Source organism: Buceros rhinoceros, unplaced genomic scaffold, assembly GCF_000710305.1.
Source record: "Buceros rhinoceros silvestris isolate BGI_N320 unplaced genomic scaffold, ASM71030v1 scaffold12500, whole genome shotgun sequence".
Taxonomy (NCBI): domain Eukaryota; kingdom Metazoa; phylum Chordata; class Aves; order Bucerotiformes; family Bucerotidae; genus Buceros; species Buceros rhinoceros.
The window spans coordinates 5361-27987 of record NW_010390225.1 but is presented as its reverse complement, the minus strand read 5'-3'; the positions used below and the strand labels follow the sequence as shown (position 1 = coordinate 27987).

General features: G+C 41.9%; 1 protein-coding gene across 1 annotated transcript in view; it reads right to left on the bottom strand.

Moving 5' to 3' along the window:
* Window positions 1-9713: 9713 nt before the first annotated feature.
* Window positions 9714-22627, bottom strand: part of ELOVL5 (ELOVL fatty acid elongase 5) — a 17071-nt gene continuing 4157 nt past the window's right edge. Inside the window, exons 3-7 of the mRNA XM_010136997.1 lie at window positions 17619-17696; window positions 16805-16976; window positions 15152-15276; window positions 13149-13283; window positions 9714-11628 (exon numbers count right to left, since the gene is read on the bottom strand). Of these exons, the coding sequence (XP_010135299.1) occupies window positions 11497-11628; window positions 13149-13283; window positions 15152-15276; window positions 16805-16976; window positions 17619-17696 (642 nt within the window). The 3' untranslated portion in view covers window positions 9714-11496. The remainder of the gene's footprint in view (window positions 11629-13148; window positions 13284-15151; window positions 15277-16804; window positions 16977-17618; window positions 17697-22627) is intronic.

Genomic DNA, 22627 nt, shown 5'->3' with positions numbered 1-22627 from the left:
TGCTAAATATCACAATAAGTTTCCACAGGAAGCTTGTGCCAGTCTTTGACTGCTCTCACTTTGAAGGATTTTTTCCCTTATACGTAATTTGAACTTTCCTTTGTTGCAACTTAGGCCTTTGTCCTTTCATTGAACCTCTTGATATTCTGCTGTGCCCTCCAAGACGAACCCACCCTTCCTCCTCTGTATCACCCTTCAGGCAGCTGAGGTCATCGATGAGGTGTGTCTCTCTTATTCTGCAGCTCCCTGAATCTCGACGATTTACTGTGGATAGAGGACCAGGAGACACAGGTACTTTGCCAATAAGCATCCTTGAAAAATGTTAGAAATACTTCAGCTGTCTTAAGCACAGATAAAACACTTTGAAATACCTCAAGTTGCCTAAAAGCCCAGTGGATTTGGGGAAAAAGGTCAGCCCCACTGAACATTAGTGAGTTGGGTATCCAATCTCACTCAACTGGAAGTTATGTGTGGGATGCTGCCTTTACACGTTCAGTTCTTATGCTGCTAAAGGTCCAGGCAGTATTTGATCTGGAATCTTCAGTTTCAAAGGACAAAAGAGTCAAGCCAGAGTGTCCTCTAAGTTTGCGTCTTGCAGACCTCTTCACTTCCCCACTAGATTTCTTCACATTATAGCATCAATGATTAATGTATAACCTTTCCCTCAGGAGGAACCTGCATCTCAACAGCCAGCAAAGTTACTACAGTTCTGCAACTCGAGCGCACTTCTGGTCCAATCATCAAATACGTTTGTTATCATTATTTTGAGATTAAGTTGCTGCACTGAAGAGATTTGATCTTTCAGCAGCTGACAGGACAAGGCTTGCTTTACAGGTGGCTGTTTTAGTATGGCAAACACCAAGCAGGCTCCTGGACACCTAAGACTGTGTGTCCTCTTTCAATTTATGTTTCAGTACTGCTTGTAGGAGAGTGGTTTTGTGTCGTGTTTCTCCATAGATCACCTTGACAGAAATGAAGACATGCATTTTTTACACAGGAAAAAAACCCATGATATTTTCAACAAAACAGCTGAAAAATATAGCAAGGAAATGTTGTCTTAGGACCTCAGTGGTGCCTGGTCTGTGTGCATCTGTCTGATGCACACAGCTCTGAGGTGTCAGAGCAGGGATGATGCTTTTTCTGTAATGCAGAGGAGCTGCTGTCCTAGCACCACCCCTACTGGTCCTCTTCCAATGTGTTCCAGACATTTTGGGTTTTGCTCACCCAACTTCATCTAGCACAAAGCATGTTAAATCCTGAAAGCTATTAGATAATTACCAGCCATTTGTATGTGCTGGACAGCTGGTGATGTATTATGTTAATAACCATTACACCTTAAGCTTTAATGTAAAAATATATTTGATTTGAGATGGGGGCTGAGTTTAATGAGTTTTGTTCTTTCTTTTATGCCCTGCTTAAAAGCATTCATTCACCTGTACCTATAAAATGCTCTGAAATAGTCCTATCAGGATACATACACCCGCATTCTGATAATTTTAATCAAAACAGCCCCTGTTTTTCCCCAAAAGCCAGCGCTCCCAAGATTATTCATGTAATCAAGGTCAGATGCATTGTAAAAGCCATTATGTAGGATACACTCGCTTTAATCTCCTCTTCCTTTACGACCCCTGTTTCCTCAGTAGGAAAAGCTCTTGATTACAAAGTCTTTGCAGCAGTGAAACAAAGGGCAACACGCTAGCTTATTCTTGTCTCCATTATGCAAAATTAATTACACTCTGATCATCCGAACTCTGAGCAGATGTTTCCAATATAGGACAGTAGCTCTGCTTGCCCAATACCTACCTTTCTGTCCAGTCCTCCTCTTTTAAAAAGGGGCTAAATGAGGTCTTTGAAGAACATACCACAGTGCAATCGCAAGGAAAAAGTCTCTGGCTCTGAATTCTGTATCACAATGTAAACACTGCTATGTGACATCCTCGCTGGTACTAAATGCTGGCGTATTTGTCACTGGTGTTAGCTCCGGCTTTTTAATAAATCCTCCCGGTCCCACCGTGCAGGCGGGCAGGCTCCAGCCCGTCCCCAGCTGTCACCTCGCAGGGGCCGCCAGGAGAGGGCAGCGGTTTACAGCGCATCCCCGCAGCCGCGCGGCCCCGGGTTCGCACCTCGCTCCCGCTTTTGAATCCCCGGGCTGCTGATGCTCGCCCTGCTGACCGGCTCTCACAACCACCTCCTCTGCTGCTCCTTCTCAGCCAGCAAGGCTAGCAGCGGTCCTGGGTTTCACCAGACCTGACTTTTGGAGGACTTGCTTTAAAATGCCCACTCTTGCCTACATCGTTCTTAAATCTCCTTAAAATCACCTGCCCAAGGGACAAAACACCTCTACTGATGCTGCTTAGAGCTGCTCCCTCCACTTCTGAGGCCAGAAGGCGAAATCTAACATAGCTGTGTTTGGGGGGTCGGTTGTCCTGGCATAGTTTTGGCAGGGTGGGATGGGTGGGTTTTGGTCGTGAGAGGTTTGGGGGGCTATTGGTTTGGTTGGTTTGGGGACTTCAGTAGAAGTTTTTTACTTCTACTTCATAAAGTAAAAAACTCACATTGATCATAATTTTTTCTAAGTGCTCTGGCCAGCTGGAGCCAGGTAGTTGGCCCCACACTTTTAGAGATTTCTAAAAACCTTGTATCTTGCTCCTTTCTGAGGTTAATTAGTGCTGTTAATTATTTTGATTTTTCTGTGTTGCAAAGGAACTTCAGGTAAATACTGCATATTGAAAAAATGTTGACAAAGCGTGCAGAGCATGCAAATGGCCCCGTCTGGTTTCAGGAGTTCCCACTCATTTCAAAATCTACTTGTACAGCTTTATAACAGCGGGAATGAATGGGCAGCGATTCTTCCCATTTACTCAGCATGGAAACCAGAGTGAGATGTAAAGATGACTTCTTAGCTCGTTATTCAAACTTCTGAGTACAGAAGAGTCTTCATGGGGATTTGCAAAAATCTGTACAAACAAATTTAGAAAGGAAACAAAGCTGATAATAGCTAGCTGATAATAGTTATGCCATCTGTATGCATGGGAGGTATTTCCTGGTCTTTTTGTCAAACTCATCACTATGCTACTGAGCAAAAGTGCACGTGCGTCAAAGATTTCTCAAATCCCTCACAGCCCAGCAAACCTCAACCACTCTTGCTTGCTCTCCCAACCCCAAGCGCTGTGGGAAGCAAAGTAAACTGATAAATTAACAGAAGATCTTTCAGAGAGGCAGTTCTTACTAACGGTACAGAAACGTGTTAGGAACTCAGACCTCGAAAGGCCCTGAAGAATCAAGATCCTATTGATTTTAAAGGAAGCAATGTACTTAGGTAACTGTATAGCCTACAGATTTTTTTTTTCTTTTCAGAAAGCTCCTGTTTCTGCTATAGAGCCGAGATTCTGATTTCCTGAAACAGCTGGTAAAATTGAATTAGTAGCATTTAATAAGCATTTAGCGTCCAGCGACAGACAGAAGAGGTCATGAAGACATGCTTCTTTCTTCATTCCCATGTTTCCATGGGATGAGACAGCACACGTCTGATCAACTACACAGATCCCATGATATCTTGCTTCAGTATGCATGGAAGAAATTTCACTTGGTTTCCCTTTGAATACTTTTACCAGGTAACTTATCACCACATAGCATTCCTTCTGGTGCTGGCTAATCCTAGAGGGAAGGCTGTAAATACCCACTTAGACCTAAGGCAGTAATAGTGCTACTGTGCCACAGGGGTCCTGCATTCCCCATTACACCAGCTCAGGAGCTGCAAGTGCCTGGGTGGAAACATCTCATATCAGATCGCATTTTTATGTCAACAGATCCAGTTCCATTAAAGTTTTACTTGTTCCCAAATGAAACGCAACAGAGCGATTTTGCATTTCTCGCTATCACACAGCTCAGCCATTCCTGTTTGAAAATCCAGAGCTCCAGTTGCTTCTGAAGGGTGTGAGGCAATTCCACTCAACAAGGAATTTCAGGACCTTTCCGCTGACCATGCATCCTCCATGCATGGTGCCACCTCTCTCAGCAGATTCCTCCACTGCCTTGAAAAAATTTCCAAGAATTACGGGCCAGATTTCTGGAAAAGATATTGCTGTAATGTGATTTAGACTTGGAAGAAATGTGGTAAAAAGAAAAAAAAAAAAAAAGCAATTCCTTCACTCTAGGGAGCATGTTTTTCCAGACTGCAACAGCTCTGGCCATATCACAATGGCTGATTTCCTCCAGGCTATGCTTTCTGGGGCTGTCGTACCTTGCAGCCTTTGACAGATCTTCCTTACAACTGAGGAATCTGCCTTCTGGCCAAACTGCTAGAATTGTAAGAAGAAAAATTGCCTGGGTAGGGTGGGTACCTTGGTCAGCTGCCAGACACCCACCCAGCCATCCTCTCCTGCTCCTCAACAGGACTGGGAGGTGGAAATAAGATGAAAAGCTTGCGGGTTGAGATAAAGACACGGAGGTCACTCACTAATAATTGTCATGGGCAAAACAGATTTGAAAAAAATAATTTAATTTATTAACAGTTAAAATAGAGTTGAATGGTGAGAAACAAAGACAAAATCTGTAACATCTTCCCCCCACCCCCTTCTTCCAAGGCTCAGCTTCACTCCTTCATTCCCGACTCCTCTACCTGCTCTCTGCTCCAAGTGGTGTGCGTGGGACTGTGGTCAGTCCATAACAGCTCCTCTTTGCCACTCCTTCCTCTTCTACTGGAGCACAGTGCGGGTCCTTCCCGTGGGCTGCAGTCCCTCAGGATAAACTTGCTCCAGCATGGCTCTCCACAAGCTGCAGTTCCTTCAGGGCATGTCAGTCTGCTCGACCACGTGGTGCTCCACAGGCAGCAGTGTGGATATCTGCTCAGGTGTGGTCCTCTCCACAGGCTGCCAGGGGAATCTAGTCTGGCACTTAAACCATCTCCTTCCCTCCTTCTCTCACCTTGGTGTCTGCTGGGTTGTTTCTCCCATTTTTGTCCTCTTCTTGCTGCTGGGCAGTGTTTTGTCCTTTCTTAAATACACTTTCATAAAGGCTGCTTTTTGCCAGAATGCAGAGAGGGACATGAAGGAGTCCAATCCCCTGGTCCTACGAACTTTAGAAGGGGGTCATGTTTCATCTTCAAGCAAGCCTCCAGATTTCCATGCTGCTCTTACAGGAAAAATGCTCCAGAGCCATATTCCAACAACAGACATCCTCTTCCAACTTCTAGTGAAAGCTCTTAGCTAGCTTACACCCATTTGTTTTGTCTCAACACAATTAAAACAGCTCATTTTCCTTCATGATGTCTACTGTTATGATGTCTGTGTAGGATGCAATTACAGTCCTTCTCAACCTTGCTACACTCCTGTTTTGCAAGAATTCTCCATTTCTCTGACCATCCCACTAATTTTTCTGTATGGCTGATCTTTTAGCATCAGTTTTCTTGAAAGCAGGTGACCCGAGTGGGCAAAAAATTTGTATTCATCAAAAGGAAGTCCCACCAGAGCCTCACCCTCCCACTCTAGCACATTCCTCTTTCTACTAACACCAGAAAAATTAACAATTAATAAAATCCCTCCCCTCCCCTTTTCATATTGGCAGCTCTAAGTTGTTGAATGTATGATTTTCAAATACCTTTCCTTCTCTCCTCTTCAGCCATTTCCAACTAAAACTCCCATGGAAACAGTTGAAATTCTGTTACTGTTCCCTAAGGGGGATTTACACTAATCCCATCTCTCTTACTCCAGCCATGAAGGTCATCTGGTTGTTGCTGTAGGATATTATAGAATCAGAGAACCCCAGGTTGGAATGGATCTCAAGGATCATATGGTCCAACTTTTCTTGGCAGTCTAGACAAGATGGTCCAGCATCCTGCCCAGATGAATCTTAAAAGTGTCCAATGTTGGGGACTCCATCACTTCCCTGGGGAGATTATTCCAATGGCTGATTATTCTCGCTGTGAAAATTTTTCCTTTTGAGCCCAATTAGAATCTCCCCTGGAGTAACTTGTACCCATTAACCCATGTCTTTTCCATGTGACTCCTTGTAAAAAGGGACCTTCCATCTTCTTTGTAGTCACCCTTTAAATAGTGGAACATGAGGATAAGATCTCCCCTAAGCCTTCTTTTCTCAGGGCTGAACAAAGACAATTCTCTCAGCCTTTTCTCATCTGGCAGCTTCCTAGTCCTTTGATCATCACTGTGGCCCTTCTCTGGACTCCCTCCAGCCTGTCCACATCTTTTTTTGTGTAGCAGGGATCAAAACTGAATGCAGTATTCCAGACTTGGTCTGACAAGCGCTGAGTAGAGTGGGATAACAACTTCTTTATCTCTGCTGGTGATGCCCTTGTTGATGCAACCCAGCACCCTGTTGTCTTTCTTTGCCACAGCAGCACACTGTAAACTCATATTGAGCTTGTTGTCCACCAGCACCACCAGGTTTCTTTCCACAGAGCTGCTCTCCAGCCATCTAAACATCAGCCTGTACTGCACTCCTGGATTATATTTTCCCAGGTGCAAGACCTTATACTTGTCCTTGTTCAACTTCATAAGGATCTTGTTAGCCTTGTCAGGGCGGCTCTCCCTTCTGAAGCGTCCACCTCCTCAATCAGTTAGGTATCACATGCATCATATCCTATGTAATCTTCTTTGGCACCAACAGTGCTTCCTAATCTCATCTGTAGGCATCACTGCAAATATTCCTACTTTTTATACCAAGTTACTTACTAAAAACATTATTAATGGGCTCTATTCAGGCTGAAAACATTTAAGACAAATCATCTTCTCATCAGTTTGACCCTCGTCGGTCCATAGATCCTGTCATTGGCCACCACGTCCTCTAGTTTAGATAATAATTTCCAAGATTAAAAATAGCACCTGTTCCAGATGGATGGAAGATATATTTCCTTTGTCTACACAGCACATTTTATTAAACAACAGGATGGTTAAGTCAGGTGTGGTCACTTCCAGAAAACCTGTGTTACATTTTCTCCCATTTTCTGTCTACTTCCTTGACCGCAACCATTCTTCCCATTTACTCTGAAACCCTTCATCATAATGAAATAAGACTATCAAGACTACTAATTACCAGATGCCACTTTTCACATTCTTTCTACAGAAAATACAGCATCTACATCATGCATCCTTGAAATACAAGACATCTAATTCTTTTTCCTCTTCCTTCACATCCCAACTTAACTGACAAACAAAACTTTTTTTTTTTAACTGGACCTTTGTTATTAACTTACCCTCTTTCTGTCTAAGATGATCTTGGCACCTCTGATTTAAAATACAATGCCTCTCCTACTGTCATGTCATGGGATCTCCGGGGGACTCTAGCTTCCTCTGCTCAGCCAAATTTGCTCTTCTCAGAAACATACAGATCTTGTTTTCTATATCCATCTATTTAAACTGAATGGATCGAAAGCTGAAAATTGAATTCAAGTTACTCTTTAAACGAGTTCTTGCATCACCGTGACGATTACAACTAATGACCTTTGTTGGTTCAGTAATTCTTGGCAAGAGGATGACAGTGACAATGTAAGTTAATCTTCTGTACTAACACAACTCTCAGCAGCACTTCTATAATATGAGATCTCTATCCGTATTCTAATCACTCCCCACACCGCTTCAAGGGTATTCCCAGGAGAACCCACACTGGCGAAGTAATTTGGTCTCTGATTTTATTTATACTTCTCTTCAGCGTTGTTGATTTTTACATCTCTTTTTCTGAATAATACATACCTTTTAACAACATATATTCCAGTCTCATACAACACACGCACATTTCTATCAACTTACACCTCAAGACAGCTATCAAATATCAAAGGTAGGGGCAACCCCACAGCACTTTTCTATTAGGTTTGGGACTTGGGTGGTTTCTTTGCTCCAGTTTTGTGGTAGAAGGCCTATCAGAAGCTCCAGCACTTACTGAATATCTGCCTTGCATTAAGTAAAATATACAACTAACCACAAAGATTTCCACAGTTTAGGGACCCTGGCAGTGTGAGGTGAACGGTTGGACTCAATGATCTTGAAGGTCTCTTCCAACCAGATTGATTCTATGATTCCACAATTGTTCTCTGCTTTTTCACTACCATATGTCAACTCAGGAATCCCAGTGCCTGAGTGACCCGAGCCGCAGGGGGGGCTTGCATGTCTGTGACAGCACTCAGGGTCTTCACACCAGGACTGCTGTAAGAAAAGCTATGTTCTGGGCACTTGAGCTTACCTGTCCTATGCACAGCTTAACAAAAGTATTCACCTCCCTCTCCATCACTCAGGCTGTAGGGTCTGAGTATGGGAAGGGATTTAGTTAGCTCATGAGCCGCACAAGGTGTTAATGTAACAGTTTGAAGTCTGGTCATTCACTCTATGCAAATAGGTACTGAAGTGTTTCATTCCCCTCAGGTGACTCTACATGAAACCTTTTCATCCAGTTGGCATAGCCGGTCTTTTTTCATCTCTCCAGCCCCTACAACTTGAAAAGTGCTTTCTGAGGATCCTTACAAACCCAAGCACCAAACACAGTTATACCTATTAGGAAAACTGCAGGTGATTGGGGAATTGAGACAATCAGAACAATGTTACTTGCCCCAGGAGAGGTAATGCATTGGAAGCCAAGCTAGGTAGGCATACCGAAGGCTCCTGCCTCAGCTGGTCAGTCTGGTTGTCAGTTACAGTAAAGGGACATCTATCTAACCCCCACAGCTCTCAGACACTTTTCAGTTGCTGCTGAGACTGTAGAAGAGTTCCCACAAGAGACAATCTTCTACCTGAAGGAGTGAACACTCCTGATGCTATACATCTCTTTGATAGTTTTGGACAGTTACTGGACTACATGGTGGCAAATGACAATAAAGCCATCACATTTTACCACTGTATGCCACTGACCTTGAAGGCTAGATTGGAAATGCAGCAGCCCAGTCTCTGCTGACTCACTAGGGAAGGCCAGGTTGGTGCTGTGGCTTCAGCCTTCTACATACTCATTGTAGATCTGGCTTATCATCCAAAGAACTCCACCTTACTGAGCCTGGCTTGCAAAAAAAGACACAATTTCAAAGTTGAATTTGCATCTGCATGAGACAGAACTACCTCAGCAACCATCCTAGGCATTTGGAGCTCCCTCCCAGAGGAGGCCAACACAGCATGAAACCTGAGCCTTTCACACAAAGCACAAACCCCATTTTACTGGTCTAGGTTTCTTATTTTAAGAGCCTGCAAGTGAGAAGACAGACACCTGTGTAAATAGCTCTGTTTTTACTATGTCCATCACCACGCTACCTGGGTTTGTTGCAATGCACTGATGAAACACTCTAGTTGGAGAGGGCTTAGGAACAGTCACTTAAGGGCAAGGGGAACTATAAGGAAATTGCAAAAATGCTCCCATTCTGGAAAGAGTTATTATTCCCATTTTATAGACAGGATATCTGAGGCAGAAAGTCCTTCTCAGCTATGTTAAGCTTTGCTCTTGGCAATCATCATTCTGGAGCCATTGGGGCTGCTCTGCATTGTGTCAGTCCGTAGTCCCAGTGGGAGGTTGAATCCATTATACAAGGCAATTATTTCTACACCTAAGCAAGGGAACAATGTTTAGTAACAGCCAAAGGTTTCTGTAAGGAATTTGTTACCAAATCTTTGGTATGCTAAATTTCTCTGAATATCTGCAGCTATCCTTCCATCACAATGGCTCTACTCCTTCTTGGCCTGACACAGGATGGAGCAAAAGGCTAAATCTGTACAAACTCAGTATTCAGCCAGAGATCATCAAAATTGTTTTAATGATTAAACCATGTCAAACATTAACAACATAGGTATATTCAGATGACCCAAGGGTTTATTTCTAGCACATTTAGACAGCCTATTTTTGAACATTATAGCTGCTGTAACGAGCTATGTAAAGACCCTGCAAACCAGTACCTAGAAATGAAGACAAACGCACAAGCTCTGATAATGTAAACATAACAGACACTGTCTCCTTCAAAACAAGGAATGAAAACCAACAAGGCTAATAGGAGAACTTATTAATTCCCTAAGAGATGTGCAAAAAATTTTAAAAAGATTAAACAAAAATCAAACATGTTAAAACTGGCATTTATATAAATAGCAAAAAACAAATAGTTAAACGTAAGCAATGACCAGCAGAATGTCTTGCACAATTCAATTTTTCAGAACTTAATGAATAAAATATTCATAAGCCAAACTCCACCACAGCAGATACCAGAATACCAGCAATAGATAATTGGCTTTGCAACTGACTCCTCAGACGTGCAAGGCAAGATTTTACAAGAAGGAGTAACTTTAAACAAGCACTCAAACCAAGCCCTTAGATAAGAAGCCAAAACATTACCGGTGATATACACAACTCACATTACAGAAACAGACATTTCCGACACATTTCAGTAACATTTAAAAGTATTAGGTATGACTTCGACTGTTTAATTTTGCCTTTTTTTTTTTTGAAAAAAGTTTGTTAGGCACATTTTAAAAATTAACATCTGCCACTTGAAGAACAGTACAGAAACCAACTTAAATACAAACAATGCCGTCAGATAGGCATCTTCCTGTCCTTGTTTTTAAATATGCTTTTGGATATGTTGCAGACTTAAACAGTAGCTCCTAGAATATGGATATGGCTATGGTAGTAACACTTGAAATTCTGCCAGTTTCCATATTAAAAACCACTCTTCATTTAGCATTTAAGAATTCTCAGAAATAAGAAAAAAAAAAGAAAAAGAGGGTCCACCCTGTATGTACTCTAAACCTTAGAGACAATATGTAAGTCTTACTGGACTGTGTAAACGCCAATTAATTTTACACTAGTGACATACTTCAAATAAAAAAATAAGATCTATTAAAAAGGTAAAATAACTTCTCCATCTGTTCTGTGACTGATTAGTCAGTTAAAGCCAAATATACAAAACTAAATGTGCCATTTCCAATTTCACTGTATCGCGTAAGAGATACGTAACATTGTGTATCACACACAGAACAGTAAAATGATCAATGGATTCTTCTAAATGACTTTTTAATAAAAAGTCAGTCAACTGAAAAGTTGAAACATACCCTAATTTTTAAACCAGTAATAAGCTTTGGGCCCTGCTTTTTAATTTAAGGCATGTGTGTTTATCTACTGAAACCAGCATAGTACAAATTACCTCTACAATCACATGCAGGATCTACAGTAAAAAAATGGAGGTTTAGATTACAGTGTTTTCAAATTGTGAATTGTAATTCAGCACCTATCATATTGACTAGTAAGGCAACAGCAGTGTCTGATACTACAATAATACTCCCTTCCACAGTCTATAGCGGCGTCAGTGACAGCCCAGACTTATTCTTAAACTTTAACCTACTCTTATGTTCTGTATACAGTTTCTAGGGTGTTTGAACTGGTTAAGTCCTACATAAATCACACTATTCTAGGCAGGAATAGTTACAGTAGCCGTTAGAGTATTAGTGCACAACTCTTATTGTGCTTACAATCAGATGATTTTGTTGTTGGGGTTATCAAAATGGTTTTTCAGTTTGGTCTTCAATCCTTCCTTTGTTTCCTTTGTTTCACATTGTTCTCAAGGGAAAAAGTGCTGTTTGTGTACCCGTTCACAGTGGCTGTAGAGCCGTTCTGATACTCCTTCCTCCTCGAGGATGACTTCTTGTTGTAAGTCTAGAATACATGGAAAGACACATGGTTTTACTTAGATAGATATAAATAACTGCTTCCTCACAGTAACTCAAGAAACCCAGAAGTAAACTTGCATCCATAATTTTTAAAGGCCTCATGCCAGTGTCTAACAAGCCCTACCATTTTTTGTGTACGAGACTATACTATGCCTTTCATTCACCACAGCAAGAGAATTAGATCACTGGAAAAGAAAAAGGCTTGGTAGTATGATGGTAGCATTATGTTAACAGTAAATTAGAAACAAGGGAAGTGGTTTTACGAGTAGACTATGGCAGAAGAATATACTCAAAATGACAGGTGAGGAAGGATGTTTGATATACTGCAGGTGACCATCTCAAAGCCAGAATAAGAAGCGGGTAAACAAGCAACAGTGGGGGAAGTTCAGAGACAGAAACGTGAATGGAATTTGCAGTGGCCAACATGGGAAGCAAAAACTAAAAGGATCATGGAGGCTCGGGACACCAAAACCAAATTACAGACACTGAAAAAAATCTACATGAATTAAGTCTTTGTCAAAGGGTCTCAGTTGCCTGTCAAAAGCATTTCCCAAAATACCTGTGTGTGAAAGAAAGTTAAATGGTTTAAAGTTAAAATATGAGTAAAATTGATGAAGAGAGTCAAGTAATATTTGGAATATACTACCATGTTTAATCAGACATTCACATGCAGCAGTGAACCACATATGCAGTCCTGTGAACCACAGGACTGATGTTAAGAAGCACCAGAACATCAGGCAGGGAAGTCTGCTATGTTTCCCGCCGTGAACCACGCATATCAGATCCAAAATGCTCAAATCATTCAAGGGACATTTAAAACACGTAACAGAGTTTGCTTGTTTGGGGGCAGGAGACTGTGTTGGTTTGATTTTCTGAAGATGGGTATATCTTTGCACAAAGCCCGATTATGAACTGTGCAGAAAAAACACATACCAAGCTTGGATCTGTTCAGACCTGAAATCAATTCTGTAGAAACACTACTCAAAATCCTAGTTTTCTATATGGAAACACAAACAAAATGCCTGTAAAGGCAAGCCAAAACCAAATTTCTGTATGTTGGGAGTTTGGGAAGTTTCCCTGGATATAAAACAAGCATTTCCCCGTGTAAGAGCAGTAATGAACAACTCCTTCAGGTTCAGGCTGCTGTTTTATTTCAGACTAGAAAGCTGTTTTTTCCTTAACGCTCTTCACCTCTGTTATCTGCAGTCAAAATTGCACTAGTAAAACACTTTCTTGTGTGCCACTCTGCTCACTGAAATTACTAATCATTCTGACTCTTCCCCTCTGTTATCTGCAGTCAAAATTGCACTAGTAAAACACTTTCTTGTGTGCCACTCTGCTCACTGAAATTACTAATCATTCTGAATTATGGAAGCAAAACATTGAACATATGCATGTTACTGGCAGATAGCAATAGGATATTTCAAGCATATCTTTCTGTAAACAGCTTTCCAGTGAGAAACTGCCAGCAGAATGCTACGAAGAGTAGATGAACGTTACTTTTACCTGAATATAGAAATTTGTGAAGAGGATAATCAAAGAAATCATATAAGAAATCTGGAAATACAGCCACCCCTGAGGAAATGCACATGGCCAAACAATACCACAGCTGGTCTGGAAGATTGTCAGGACAAACTGAGTCTGGGGAGAGAAAAAAAAAAAAATTAATGCAAGGAGGAAAAAAGCCTTTAGTTACCAAATTCTCACCAATTATTTTGGAAACAAGTCAAAAATATGTACACTTGTCAAACACACAGTATTATCTTCTGTCTTACTAAGCGTAAACCTGAGTGGCAGACATTCAGGCTGTGCTGTTTAAAGTTTATTTTTTTATTTAATATTGTTCCATTTTACATGTAGAATTGATTTATAAATATCCTAAGGAACAAATATCACCTTATTCCTAGTGAGAGCTCACTGGTATTTGACTCTACCATCCTAAAAGAGTAGATCTGCATCTCACTGCTTCAGTTGCAAAAGCTCTGGGGTCACTGGGTCTACACCCAGCGTAATCTTGCAATCCTCTCATAGACAGAGACTGCCTGACATATAGCTCCAGTGGAAAAATTCTGGGGGTAAAGGCTGCAGGGAAGCTGGGGAGGCAGGGAGGAGGACCAGGGTTTAATAATCTTCAATTATCTCTTTTGGAAAAACAGCTTGGGCTTAAGTGGTGCAGAGGACCTTAGGCAAAATTCATCCTTACAAGAAGGCTACCAGATTAGGGAATGTTTATTTAAAAAGGGAAAGACTGTTGTGTTCCGCTCTGCTGTTTTGCTGCCTTAACAGCTATGCATGCAGAGCAGTCAAGGAAGTGAAAGCAGCTATGACAGTAGCCAGGGAAGCAACCGAAACACAGAGGTACTTGCATTCTGTAACAACCAACCAACCAAGATGAAGAATAGAGCCTAAAAATGGAGAGAAAAAACCCACCCAAACAAAAAACCCTCAAAGCACACCTCCCCCCCACCACCCCTCCCTGCTCCACAAGAACGATCCCCACTGCTACAACACTTAGCCATCCATCAGGAAGGAAGACTGCTAAAAAAGTGAAAAATATGAGAATCACCACTTTGAATTGCTGGCAGCAAATATTATTAATCATCACCAGCAAATGTTATTAAACCTATTCACAGCTCTGAGAGGGTACTAAGGCAGGGGGAGGGGTAGGGAAGTTAAAAACAACCAATCTCTAGGCTTCAGTTTCCCCACTTACAAAATGGGGAAGACAGAACACCCATGCACATTTCTTTGTGGTATTCTGACATGTTACACACACTGAAACCTGGTTCTTGTGCAGTATCACTTCAGTATGTGCCATATTGCTTAATTTCACTCTTTTCACCTCTAGTATGCCACATTCAGTCTTCATCACCGCACACACAGGAAACAATACAAATGGATACAAGGAGTCCGACACAGAATTACAAGAGACAAAAAAATCTGCCTACTTAAAGTGTAGAATGAGACCAGAAATACTGAACAGTTTAATAAGCCATTTGCAACTGCATGCAAAAGTGAGTGAGAAAAGCCTTTGTCCCTCAGGACTAGAATGAAGGGCCTTGTCAGCTGTGGACTGTGTTGCAGTCAGTTTCTGGTCTGTCATCTCAACATCAGCCTGAGCAACCAAGCACAAAGAACAGTGTGCTAGCTCACGGGAGTTGAAAGAAAAGGTTCTCCCTCCTCCCTGGCTAGCAAGTCCCAGAAAACCCAGTGCTGCAACTCCAAAATACATCTAGCCATGTATCATGGTGAAGTGGAGAAAGATCCTACTGACCTGAGCACTAATTCGTGTACACCACCAGTCCCCAGTATCCCATTGTCCAGAACACAGAGCAAATGGAGCTGCAGAAGCTGCAGAAGATGGTTTGGACACTTAAAGATCTAGAAGATACTAGCCTTCATCGTCCCTTCTACCCCCTGCCAAAATTTTCTAACTCAGTGAAGACAAGAGAATCTCATCAAGAATACAAGAGCGTGCTGAAGCACTGAAGAGCTAATCACTCACTCACCAGCTGCCCCTGAGTGATGTACTTCTTCCACCACAGATAAGGACGCATTGCTGGAACAGCAGACAGTCCATAGTAGGAGTACATGAGGACATGGATAAAGCTGTTCAGTGTGGCACCAAAGTAAGCTACAAAAAGAGCAAAGGAAAAAGAAAGTACACTGCATTACTGGGAACACACTGTTTCATGGAAGCTACAAAAATAACAAGGTCAAAATGTTACTATTTAAAATATACTGTCTTACAAGAAAGGAAAGACAAGAGATTTATTTTCTCCGCCTCCCCCCACCCTGATTTTCCTTCTGCCCACCCGACAGAGTGGCTGAGCTGCTTTGCAGCTGTCCACTTTATTCTAGCCTTCTGGTTTTGTTTCCTTGATTTATCCTTTTTCACATCTACATGACAGCTTCTCAAGGGAGCTGAGGAAGCCGATAAATAGGACACACCTAAACACGCCAAACAATCAATAACCTCACCCATCTAATTTTGGACTTCTTTCACTTCCTTCTAGGCAGGAGCCTATTTTGTCATTTATAACCAAAAGCAACAGGTATCTTCAGAAACTGCAAGTTAGCAACTTTATTTGTCCTTAGTTATAGCACCTTTAGTCACTAAAGAAACTTCTAGCTTAACGCCAAACTGCATAGAACTGTGTTGACCAAACAAAACACAGAGTTTGGAAAGGATGAAGAAAAACATCACTAGAAGGAGCACAAAAACATACGATAGACTTCTGCACTTTTGACTGTTGAATAAACAGGGACTGACTTCTCTGGAGGAGAACGGGGTTCCAGACACATGCCTTTTGTAAGTTCAGCATTACTCACTGTTGTGCCGACAACAGGAAACAAATCTGAGTTTCTATGTTGTTTGGCTTAGAAAGCAGACTCCTGAGCAACCCAGCATCTTGGCCTGCACTGCCAGTAGTTCACATCCGCTGGATTTCAAAAAGTTTCTCTTGGTTGAGTGTTCAACAAAGGCAGTATCTATAAGCTGCACATTCGAACTGCAACTAAGCCATGCTAATGTGGTAAGGAAACTAGATGCTAGTTAAAAGCAATGAAGTTAAAAAACCAAAGCAAGATTGCCAGAGGTTAGCAGCATTTTGACAAGGGAGACAGGAAAATCTTCCACTTAAAATCTTTTCGGTCAAGTTCATTAGCTCAGGGGACAGGAATTTAATTGAAATAATATATTACAGCTAGTGGTATAATGAGATTAAGTTAAGAAAGTAACATCTCAAGGGAACTTGACAATACAAGGACCAAGAGTTCTTTTGGCCATCTTGCAGTTGAAACAAGCTTCTGGTCCCGACTTGGGAAAAAGCATTGTTTGGTTAGATACCACCACAAGAAAAAAAAAAAAAAAAAAAAAAGAGAAAGCCAGGTTGATGGGTATCAGACCTGGGCTACTGCAGCTAATGACTATCACACTGCCACACAGACTCTTCAAACTACATAAGCATGTCTTTTCTAGAGGTTCTGCAGGCAGTGTAATTCCTGTAACTATCTGCAATAGCTGCAGTTCAGCAAAGCATTCTGTCATATGGGACAGAACAAATCCTGCAAGCTGAAGAGACCGAAGATACTTCGTTTGACCAAAAGAAAACCAAAACGAGACCCTGTTTCAAGTGTTTCTCACCAAAACCAGTACTTACAGTGACCACAAGGCACCCAGTTCATAACAAACCACCAAATGTTCAGCATTGTTGCATGGTGATAAACATGCAGAACAGTGATCTGATGATTATTTTTCCGCAAAATGAAAAAGAAGGTATCCATGAACTCAATGAGTTTGGAGAAATAGTACCACCAGAGAACTCGTACGATCTAGAAAGAAGGGAACAAGTTTTAGAAGCCCTGAACACTGTGAGGGCTTTCAACCCTTTTGTTATCTCAGTAATTAAAAGCCAGATTCTGTCCTGCGCTACTTAGATTGAAGACACTGCTAAGATCTTCTGTAATGCTTCTGCCTCAGGTCTCTCTGTAGGAGATATAGGTACAAACCCATAGCTACAGCTGAAAATAGGATGACAAAAACCATTTTATGAGGCTATTGCAGTGTACCTGCGGTGTCCTAGGAGAAACAAGAACATATTTAACCAGCATTGGTCCCACAGCACTCTCAAAGTCGTCAGAACAGTGACCAGAAGAAATTATTACCACATCTCAGAAACAGAAGGCGAGTCACAACATACAGTGGTTGGATACAGTCTGAAGACCAAGTCCTTGTTTTTTTGACCTGGGAACACTTCAAAACTTATAGACAATTACTCATCAAAATATCAACCTTGAATGTATATATCGTGGATTCACTACTGTGTTTGACAATGCATTGTCCATTGTATTGTAAAAGACAAAAAAACCCACATAGTTTGAACAAAATCTGCATAATAAACACTGTTCTGATCTCCACTTACACACAAGCAGATGAGTGCAAGTGTTATTCGCTGTAAGTCTCAATTACATTACCTTCATATCAGCTTCTCCTCCACTGTGTGTATCCTGACAGAAGAAATTGTATCCTCCTTCCCATACTCCCGTCACCAGCTGAGAAGATCAAAGAGTAAAGTGTTAAAGAAGGCTGCACCTTCAGGCACATGCAAACCTCCACAGCAGCTCTGCCAAGATATCTAGTGTCAAAGGATTGATGGGCACCCCAGTATGGCACAGGTTGAATTCAAGCTTCAAGCACTGATTGAATCATAGCAGATGGGGAATTAAAAAATTCTTCCAATTGGATGTACCAGAATAAAAAGAGGAGCTAGCAATTTATGTCCCCCTATCCCACATAGCGTGTGTGTTTTGCACAGTCATATTCCAGACAGATCCTCAAGAAATATCTTTTCTTCTTCGGTGCTGATCTTGTTGCTGAAGAAAGTGAACAACCAAGTAATATATATATACTTTTTTCTGATTATTTTTGGAATTAAAAAGTTGTACTTTTAAGAAATTTTACACACAGGGAGCTGACTACAATTTTTTTTCAACCATGTAACAGAGTGAATCTTCAACTTTGTTATGCTTAACAGATAACAACTGATATTTTATTGTAGTGTGATTCTTCAGAATCTTTTAAAAAAGTTAACTCATGCCGAGTACGTTACATCCTTCCCAGTACAAGTGACTTCCTCCACAGGATATGGCACTGCCTGCCTGACTTCCTGACAAAACAAGTAACACTTCAAACATGACAGAATTACTTTTAAGAGTAATGACCAGCTATACGTCATGAGAGGCTGATGAGGGGCTGGCTGAAACCTCCGGGGAAACAAGAGGCAAACTGGATGCCCATGTCCCCCAGACTTTCATGGATGGGAGATGGATGGGCACGTTGAGAGTGGCATGGGAGGAAGAAGCAGGCGCAAGGACAGGAGCAAGCTCCCCTTTAATATCACAACAGAAGGAATCACTGGATGATGTTTATAAAGATATTTTTCCCCTCTTGGAAATAGCATAAAGAGTAAAAAATTTAGACTATTCCCAAGCAGAAAAAAAAATTGTTAGAATCTCCCTCTCAAAAAAAAAAATTTTAAAGACATCCTGGACAAGCAAGTTGCCTATTTTTGGCCTGATATATGCTTGTGCAGAATAAAAAAAAGCTCTTCAAAGCCATGGTGCAAAGCTCTTTGTACTGTAAGTCATTTAAAATGATCACTTGATTAAAGAACTACAATAACTGGTACGATTAAATGCTGCTCAGAACTGTGAATGGAAAGCTAATTCTAGAAGGTACATTAAAGATTATCTGTAAAATGATCTACCTTTTCGTAATGTTATTTCTTTCATGCCTCATTTACCTCCCTAAATTAGCTTTTAAAACACCCAAGCCAGCTTAGGACATTATTTTTGACTTCCTGAGATAGAATTATTGCCAGTATTTTGGGGGGTGGAGATACCTAGTTATATAACATACAGACCTGGGATTATCTTGCGTGTTGGAGATAAATCAATACCACCCCACCACAGTGAGGGCAGGGCAGCCATACACAACAGCAGCAGACCCAAGCAATTTCTCTATCCAAAGGGAACGCAGCCACAAGAAGACTCCTCTCCTGGCCACAAGGCAGCTATGGCTGTGCAAAGCACATCAGTTTAAAAGTGGTGGCCTGCTAAAGGACCAGCTACATTCCAGAGGAAGCCCTGCACCAAACTGCTCTTGGGGCACCGAGGGAAAGCCTGTGAGGCTTCACGAGTGCCCGCCAGTTCCTCAGACAGAAGACCACATTGTGCTGCAATCATGCTGTTAAGAGCTTACAGATGTTTTCATACAGTTCTCATAGTTCAGGGAAGTGTTAGGAAGAGAGGGATAATCACAATGTTTGTATTGTAATTAATCCAAATAGCATCTGTCACTAATGCTGCAGTCCATAAACTTCTCCCAAGAAAGGCTGGTGTAGTGAAACCCAAAGAGCTGCAACCGATACAGCTTCACTACCTAAAGTGTAATGCAGCCAAAGGTATCTGGATGGATTCCACCTTTCAGAAGGGCAAAGGCATCAGTGTGACTACAGGTGGGTTCAGTTAAACCTCAGTATTCTCTTGTTTCCAGAGGAGCATATAATAATATGCTAGGAGCTGTAATACTCTCGAAGCCACAGGGGTTTAAAAGGCAGAAGCAGAGCAACGTTTCTAGGAAGTGGTATAATATTTTACCATATAAATTGTATAGTTATAAAAATAATTTAATCCCTTCCTTTCCAGAACTAAATGGTGAAAAGCTGCTACTGCTGCCCACAAACCTCAATTGGTGCAACATACACCAAACAAATAACCCTCTTCCTGAGTTAGCCAACTGCACCTTCGCCTGACACCATTGTTTCTCGCACCCAGAACATTTCAACATGGTTGAAGGGTTCAGAAAACAAAATCAGTGGGCCACCCTGACCATGAATGGCTTTGTTATGCAAGGGGCTGGGCATACCGCACTGGGGAGCTGTCTACATGCCACCTAGAAAGCAATAAACAGAGATGTCATAAATTGCCAGCTAGTGCATTTAAGTAATTGCTCATGCTTGTTGTGGTCTGCTTCCAGGATGGCCAGAGTTTCTAACCCCTCCCAACAGCTGCTCTACAGCAGGTCCCAACTTGCCCAGCAACGGGCTGGTGGCTCCTCAGCCACCCAGGCTTGAGACAACCTTTCCCTGACCACTGTTCCCAGGAAGTCCTTCATTTTCAGGCTGGCAGGAGCCCAGGCTTGCTAATGGCATTGCTGATGCACAACCACAGGCATATCTTCCCTCAAGAAATTAACCTGTCCAGAAAAGGCTGACTATAATAATTTTCAGAGTATGCAATTTTTAAAGGACATAAAAAGAGACAGTTCCTTCACAAGCCAATTAAAATGGTCATCAAAATCAATTTTAAGACCCTCGGCTCAGGGGAAAACCCTGCAGCCTGAAGTTGCTTTTGTGCTGAAGCAACTCATACTTCCCTTCCCTGCACTGAATTTTTTGTATTTTGTATTGCTTTCATTTTGTAATTCCATTGCTGAATTCTTTAAAATGCTGTGGCATGTGATTCTTTTAATCAACTCTGCTACCAGAATAAACCAGCACACTAACACCAGTCTGATGGGCTGTAGGAGAGGTGTTACTGGGGAGGATTTTCTTTTCTCATGATAAAACTGAAGTCTGAGACTCACTGGAGAGGGGCAGATAAGGGACCCAGCACTGTGTCACACTGACAAGGCTGATGGGTTTACGAGCTTCAAAACAGAGTGAGATTAGAATGAAAAGAAACAGAAGTTCATGTTTGACCAAAGAAAGAAAATGCCTGCAGAGATATGAAATTTTATCTGTACACTAACACAGTCACCTCAGAACAGAGATAAGGGCTTTGGGACATGTAGAGAAACAAAGGGGAGACAGCAGAGCAGCCTGCTTGCGAGCTGCCGCCCGCGGCTCACATGCCACAGCGCCTCTTCACCAAGTCCTCTCCTTCCTAAAACAGGTGCAGCTCTTAGGATGCTTTTCCTACAGCATATACAACACCTCCCTCATCAGGAAAATCCAAGACTTTTCTTGGGCAGATTCAGTGAAGAATTTTTCAGATGAAGAAAAAAGGCAGTGAAGAGATCACTTAGGAAAGTGAGCCTGCATCACTGACCAGTTCTCTCAAATGTAAGTCCAAGTGGTCCACATCGCCTGGCTAGTTTCACTAACTGATCTGCATGCCGTATAACTGGGTACCTGGCACTCTTCCTACTTTGCCACATCACCCAGCCAAGACTCAAGGAGAGAGGCATGGGCCTGACTCACAGACTTGCAAAACAACTTGTCTGGTGATCCCAGCTCAGAGCAGCAACACGGGTGGAAGCAGTGTTGCCTCTGCTGCTCTAACTACTCCTGTGGCTCTTCCAGACAGAGCCGTGCCAGTCAGTGGGCGATTAACCCATATCCTATAACCCCTCTACCAGCCACCCCACTAAGCACCTTCTCCACCACGCAGCAGGCCAATTCTTGCTGCCCCTGCTCAAGAGAGGAATGCTACTTCCCCTCAAAGTCCAAGCGCTGTAGATTTATACAGTATAAAACAGCGTTGCTTGTCCCTAATGAGCATCCCCACTTCCTGAAGTATGGGAGTGACAGGTCAGACTAGAGAAAACTCCCTCTCCCCTAGGTCTGCCTTGCCTCTTATACTGAGACAAGCACAGTCCACTAGTCTGTTCTGCTAGTACCAGAACGGTACTAGCCAGGTCATTAAATGCCCAAATAAATATTTTATAGCAAGCACACACAGAAACTACTATCCTGGAATTCCAAATAAGAGGTGTAAGATTTCTAAGTGATTTTGAAGTAAGGTTACATCATATTACATCAGAAGACCAAATGGTACAGGTACACAATAACTAGAGTTATACAAATCCTACGATGCAGAAAGGTTTTCCTCCACATTACTGCAAACATTCCAATGTAAAGGTCAGAAAACCAAGTAGGTCATCTTTCCAATCCTAGTTGGGAAGAAGCTTCACTTTTAACATCTTCTTTTGGTCACATAATATTTCAACTGAGCCATGATGAGTCATGACCTGAACCACTACAGCTGTAGCTCAGGAAAAACTCCAAAGCAGAGTTTCAGGTGTTATCATACACAAGCTATTAAAGCGGCTTATTTTCAGACAGACTATTAAACATGATTATAAGTGGTGATGTTTTATGACTTTCCTCAAACTAGGACTGAAAAAAATTTTAATCCAGCTGAAACTCAAGGTGACATTAAGGAGGAGGACAGTGAATTACATCCCGTTTTTGAATGCTGCTCTTCATCATTTTACCTTAAAAGAGAGTACATATACTACAAAGCGTTACTGATGTACGGCTAATCCTTCAAAGTCAAGTTTCCATGACTGACATAATCCAAGTGAGGGTATCGTCTGCTTTGCACTGACACAGGTAATTGCAGAGGCACTACAGCTACAGAACAAACCTGGAGGTGCAAGAAGCTAATTTTTTCCCCACCACCTGGCCCTTCAGCTCTTT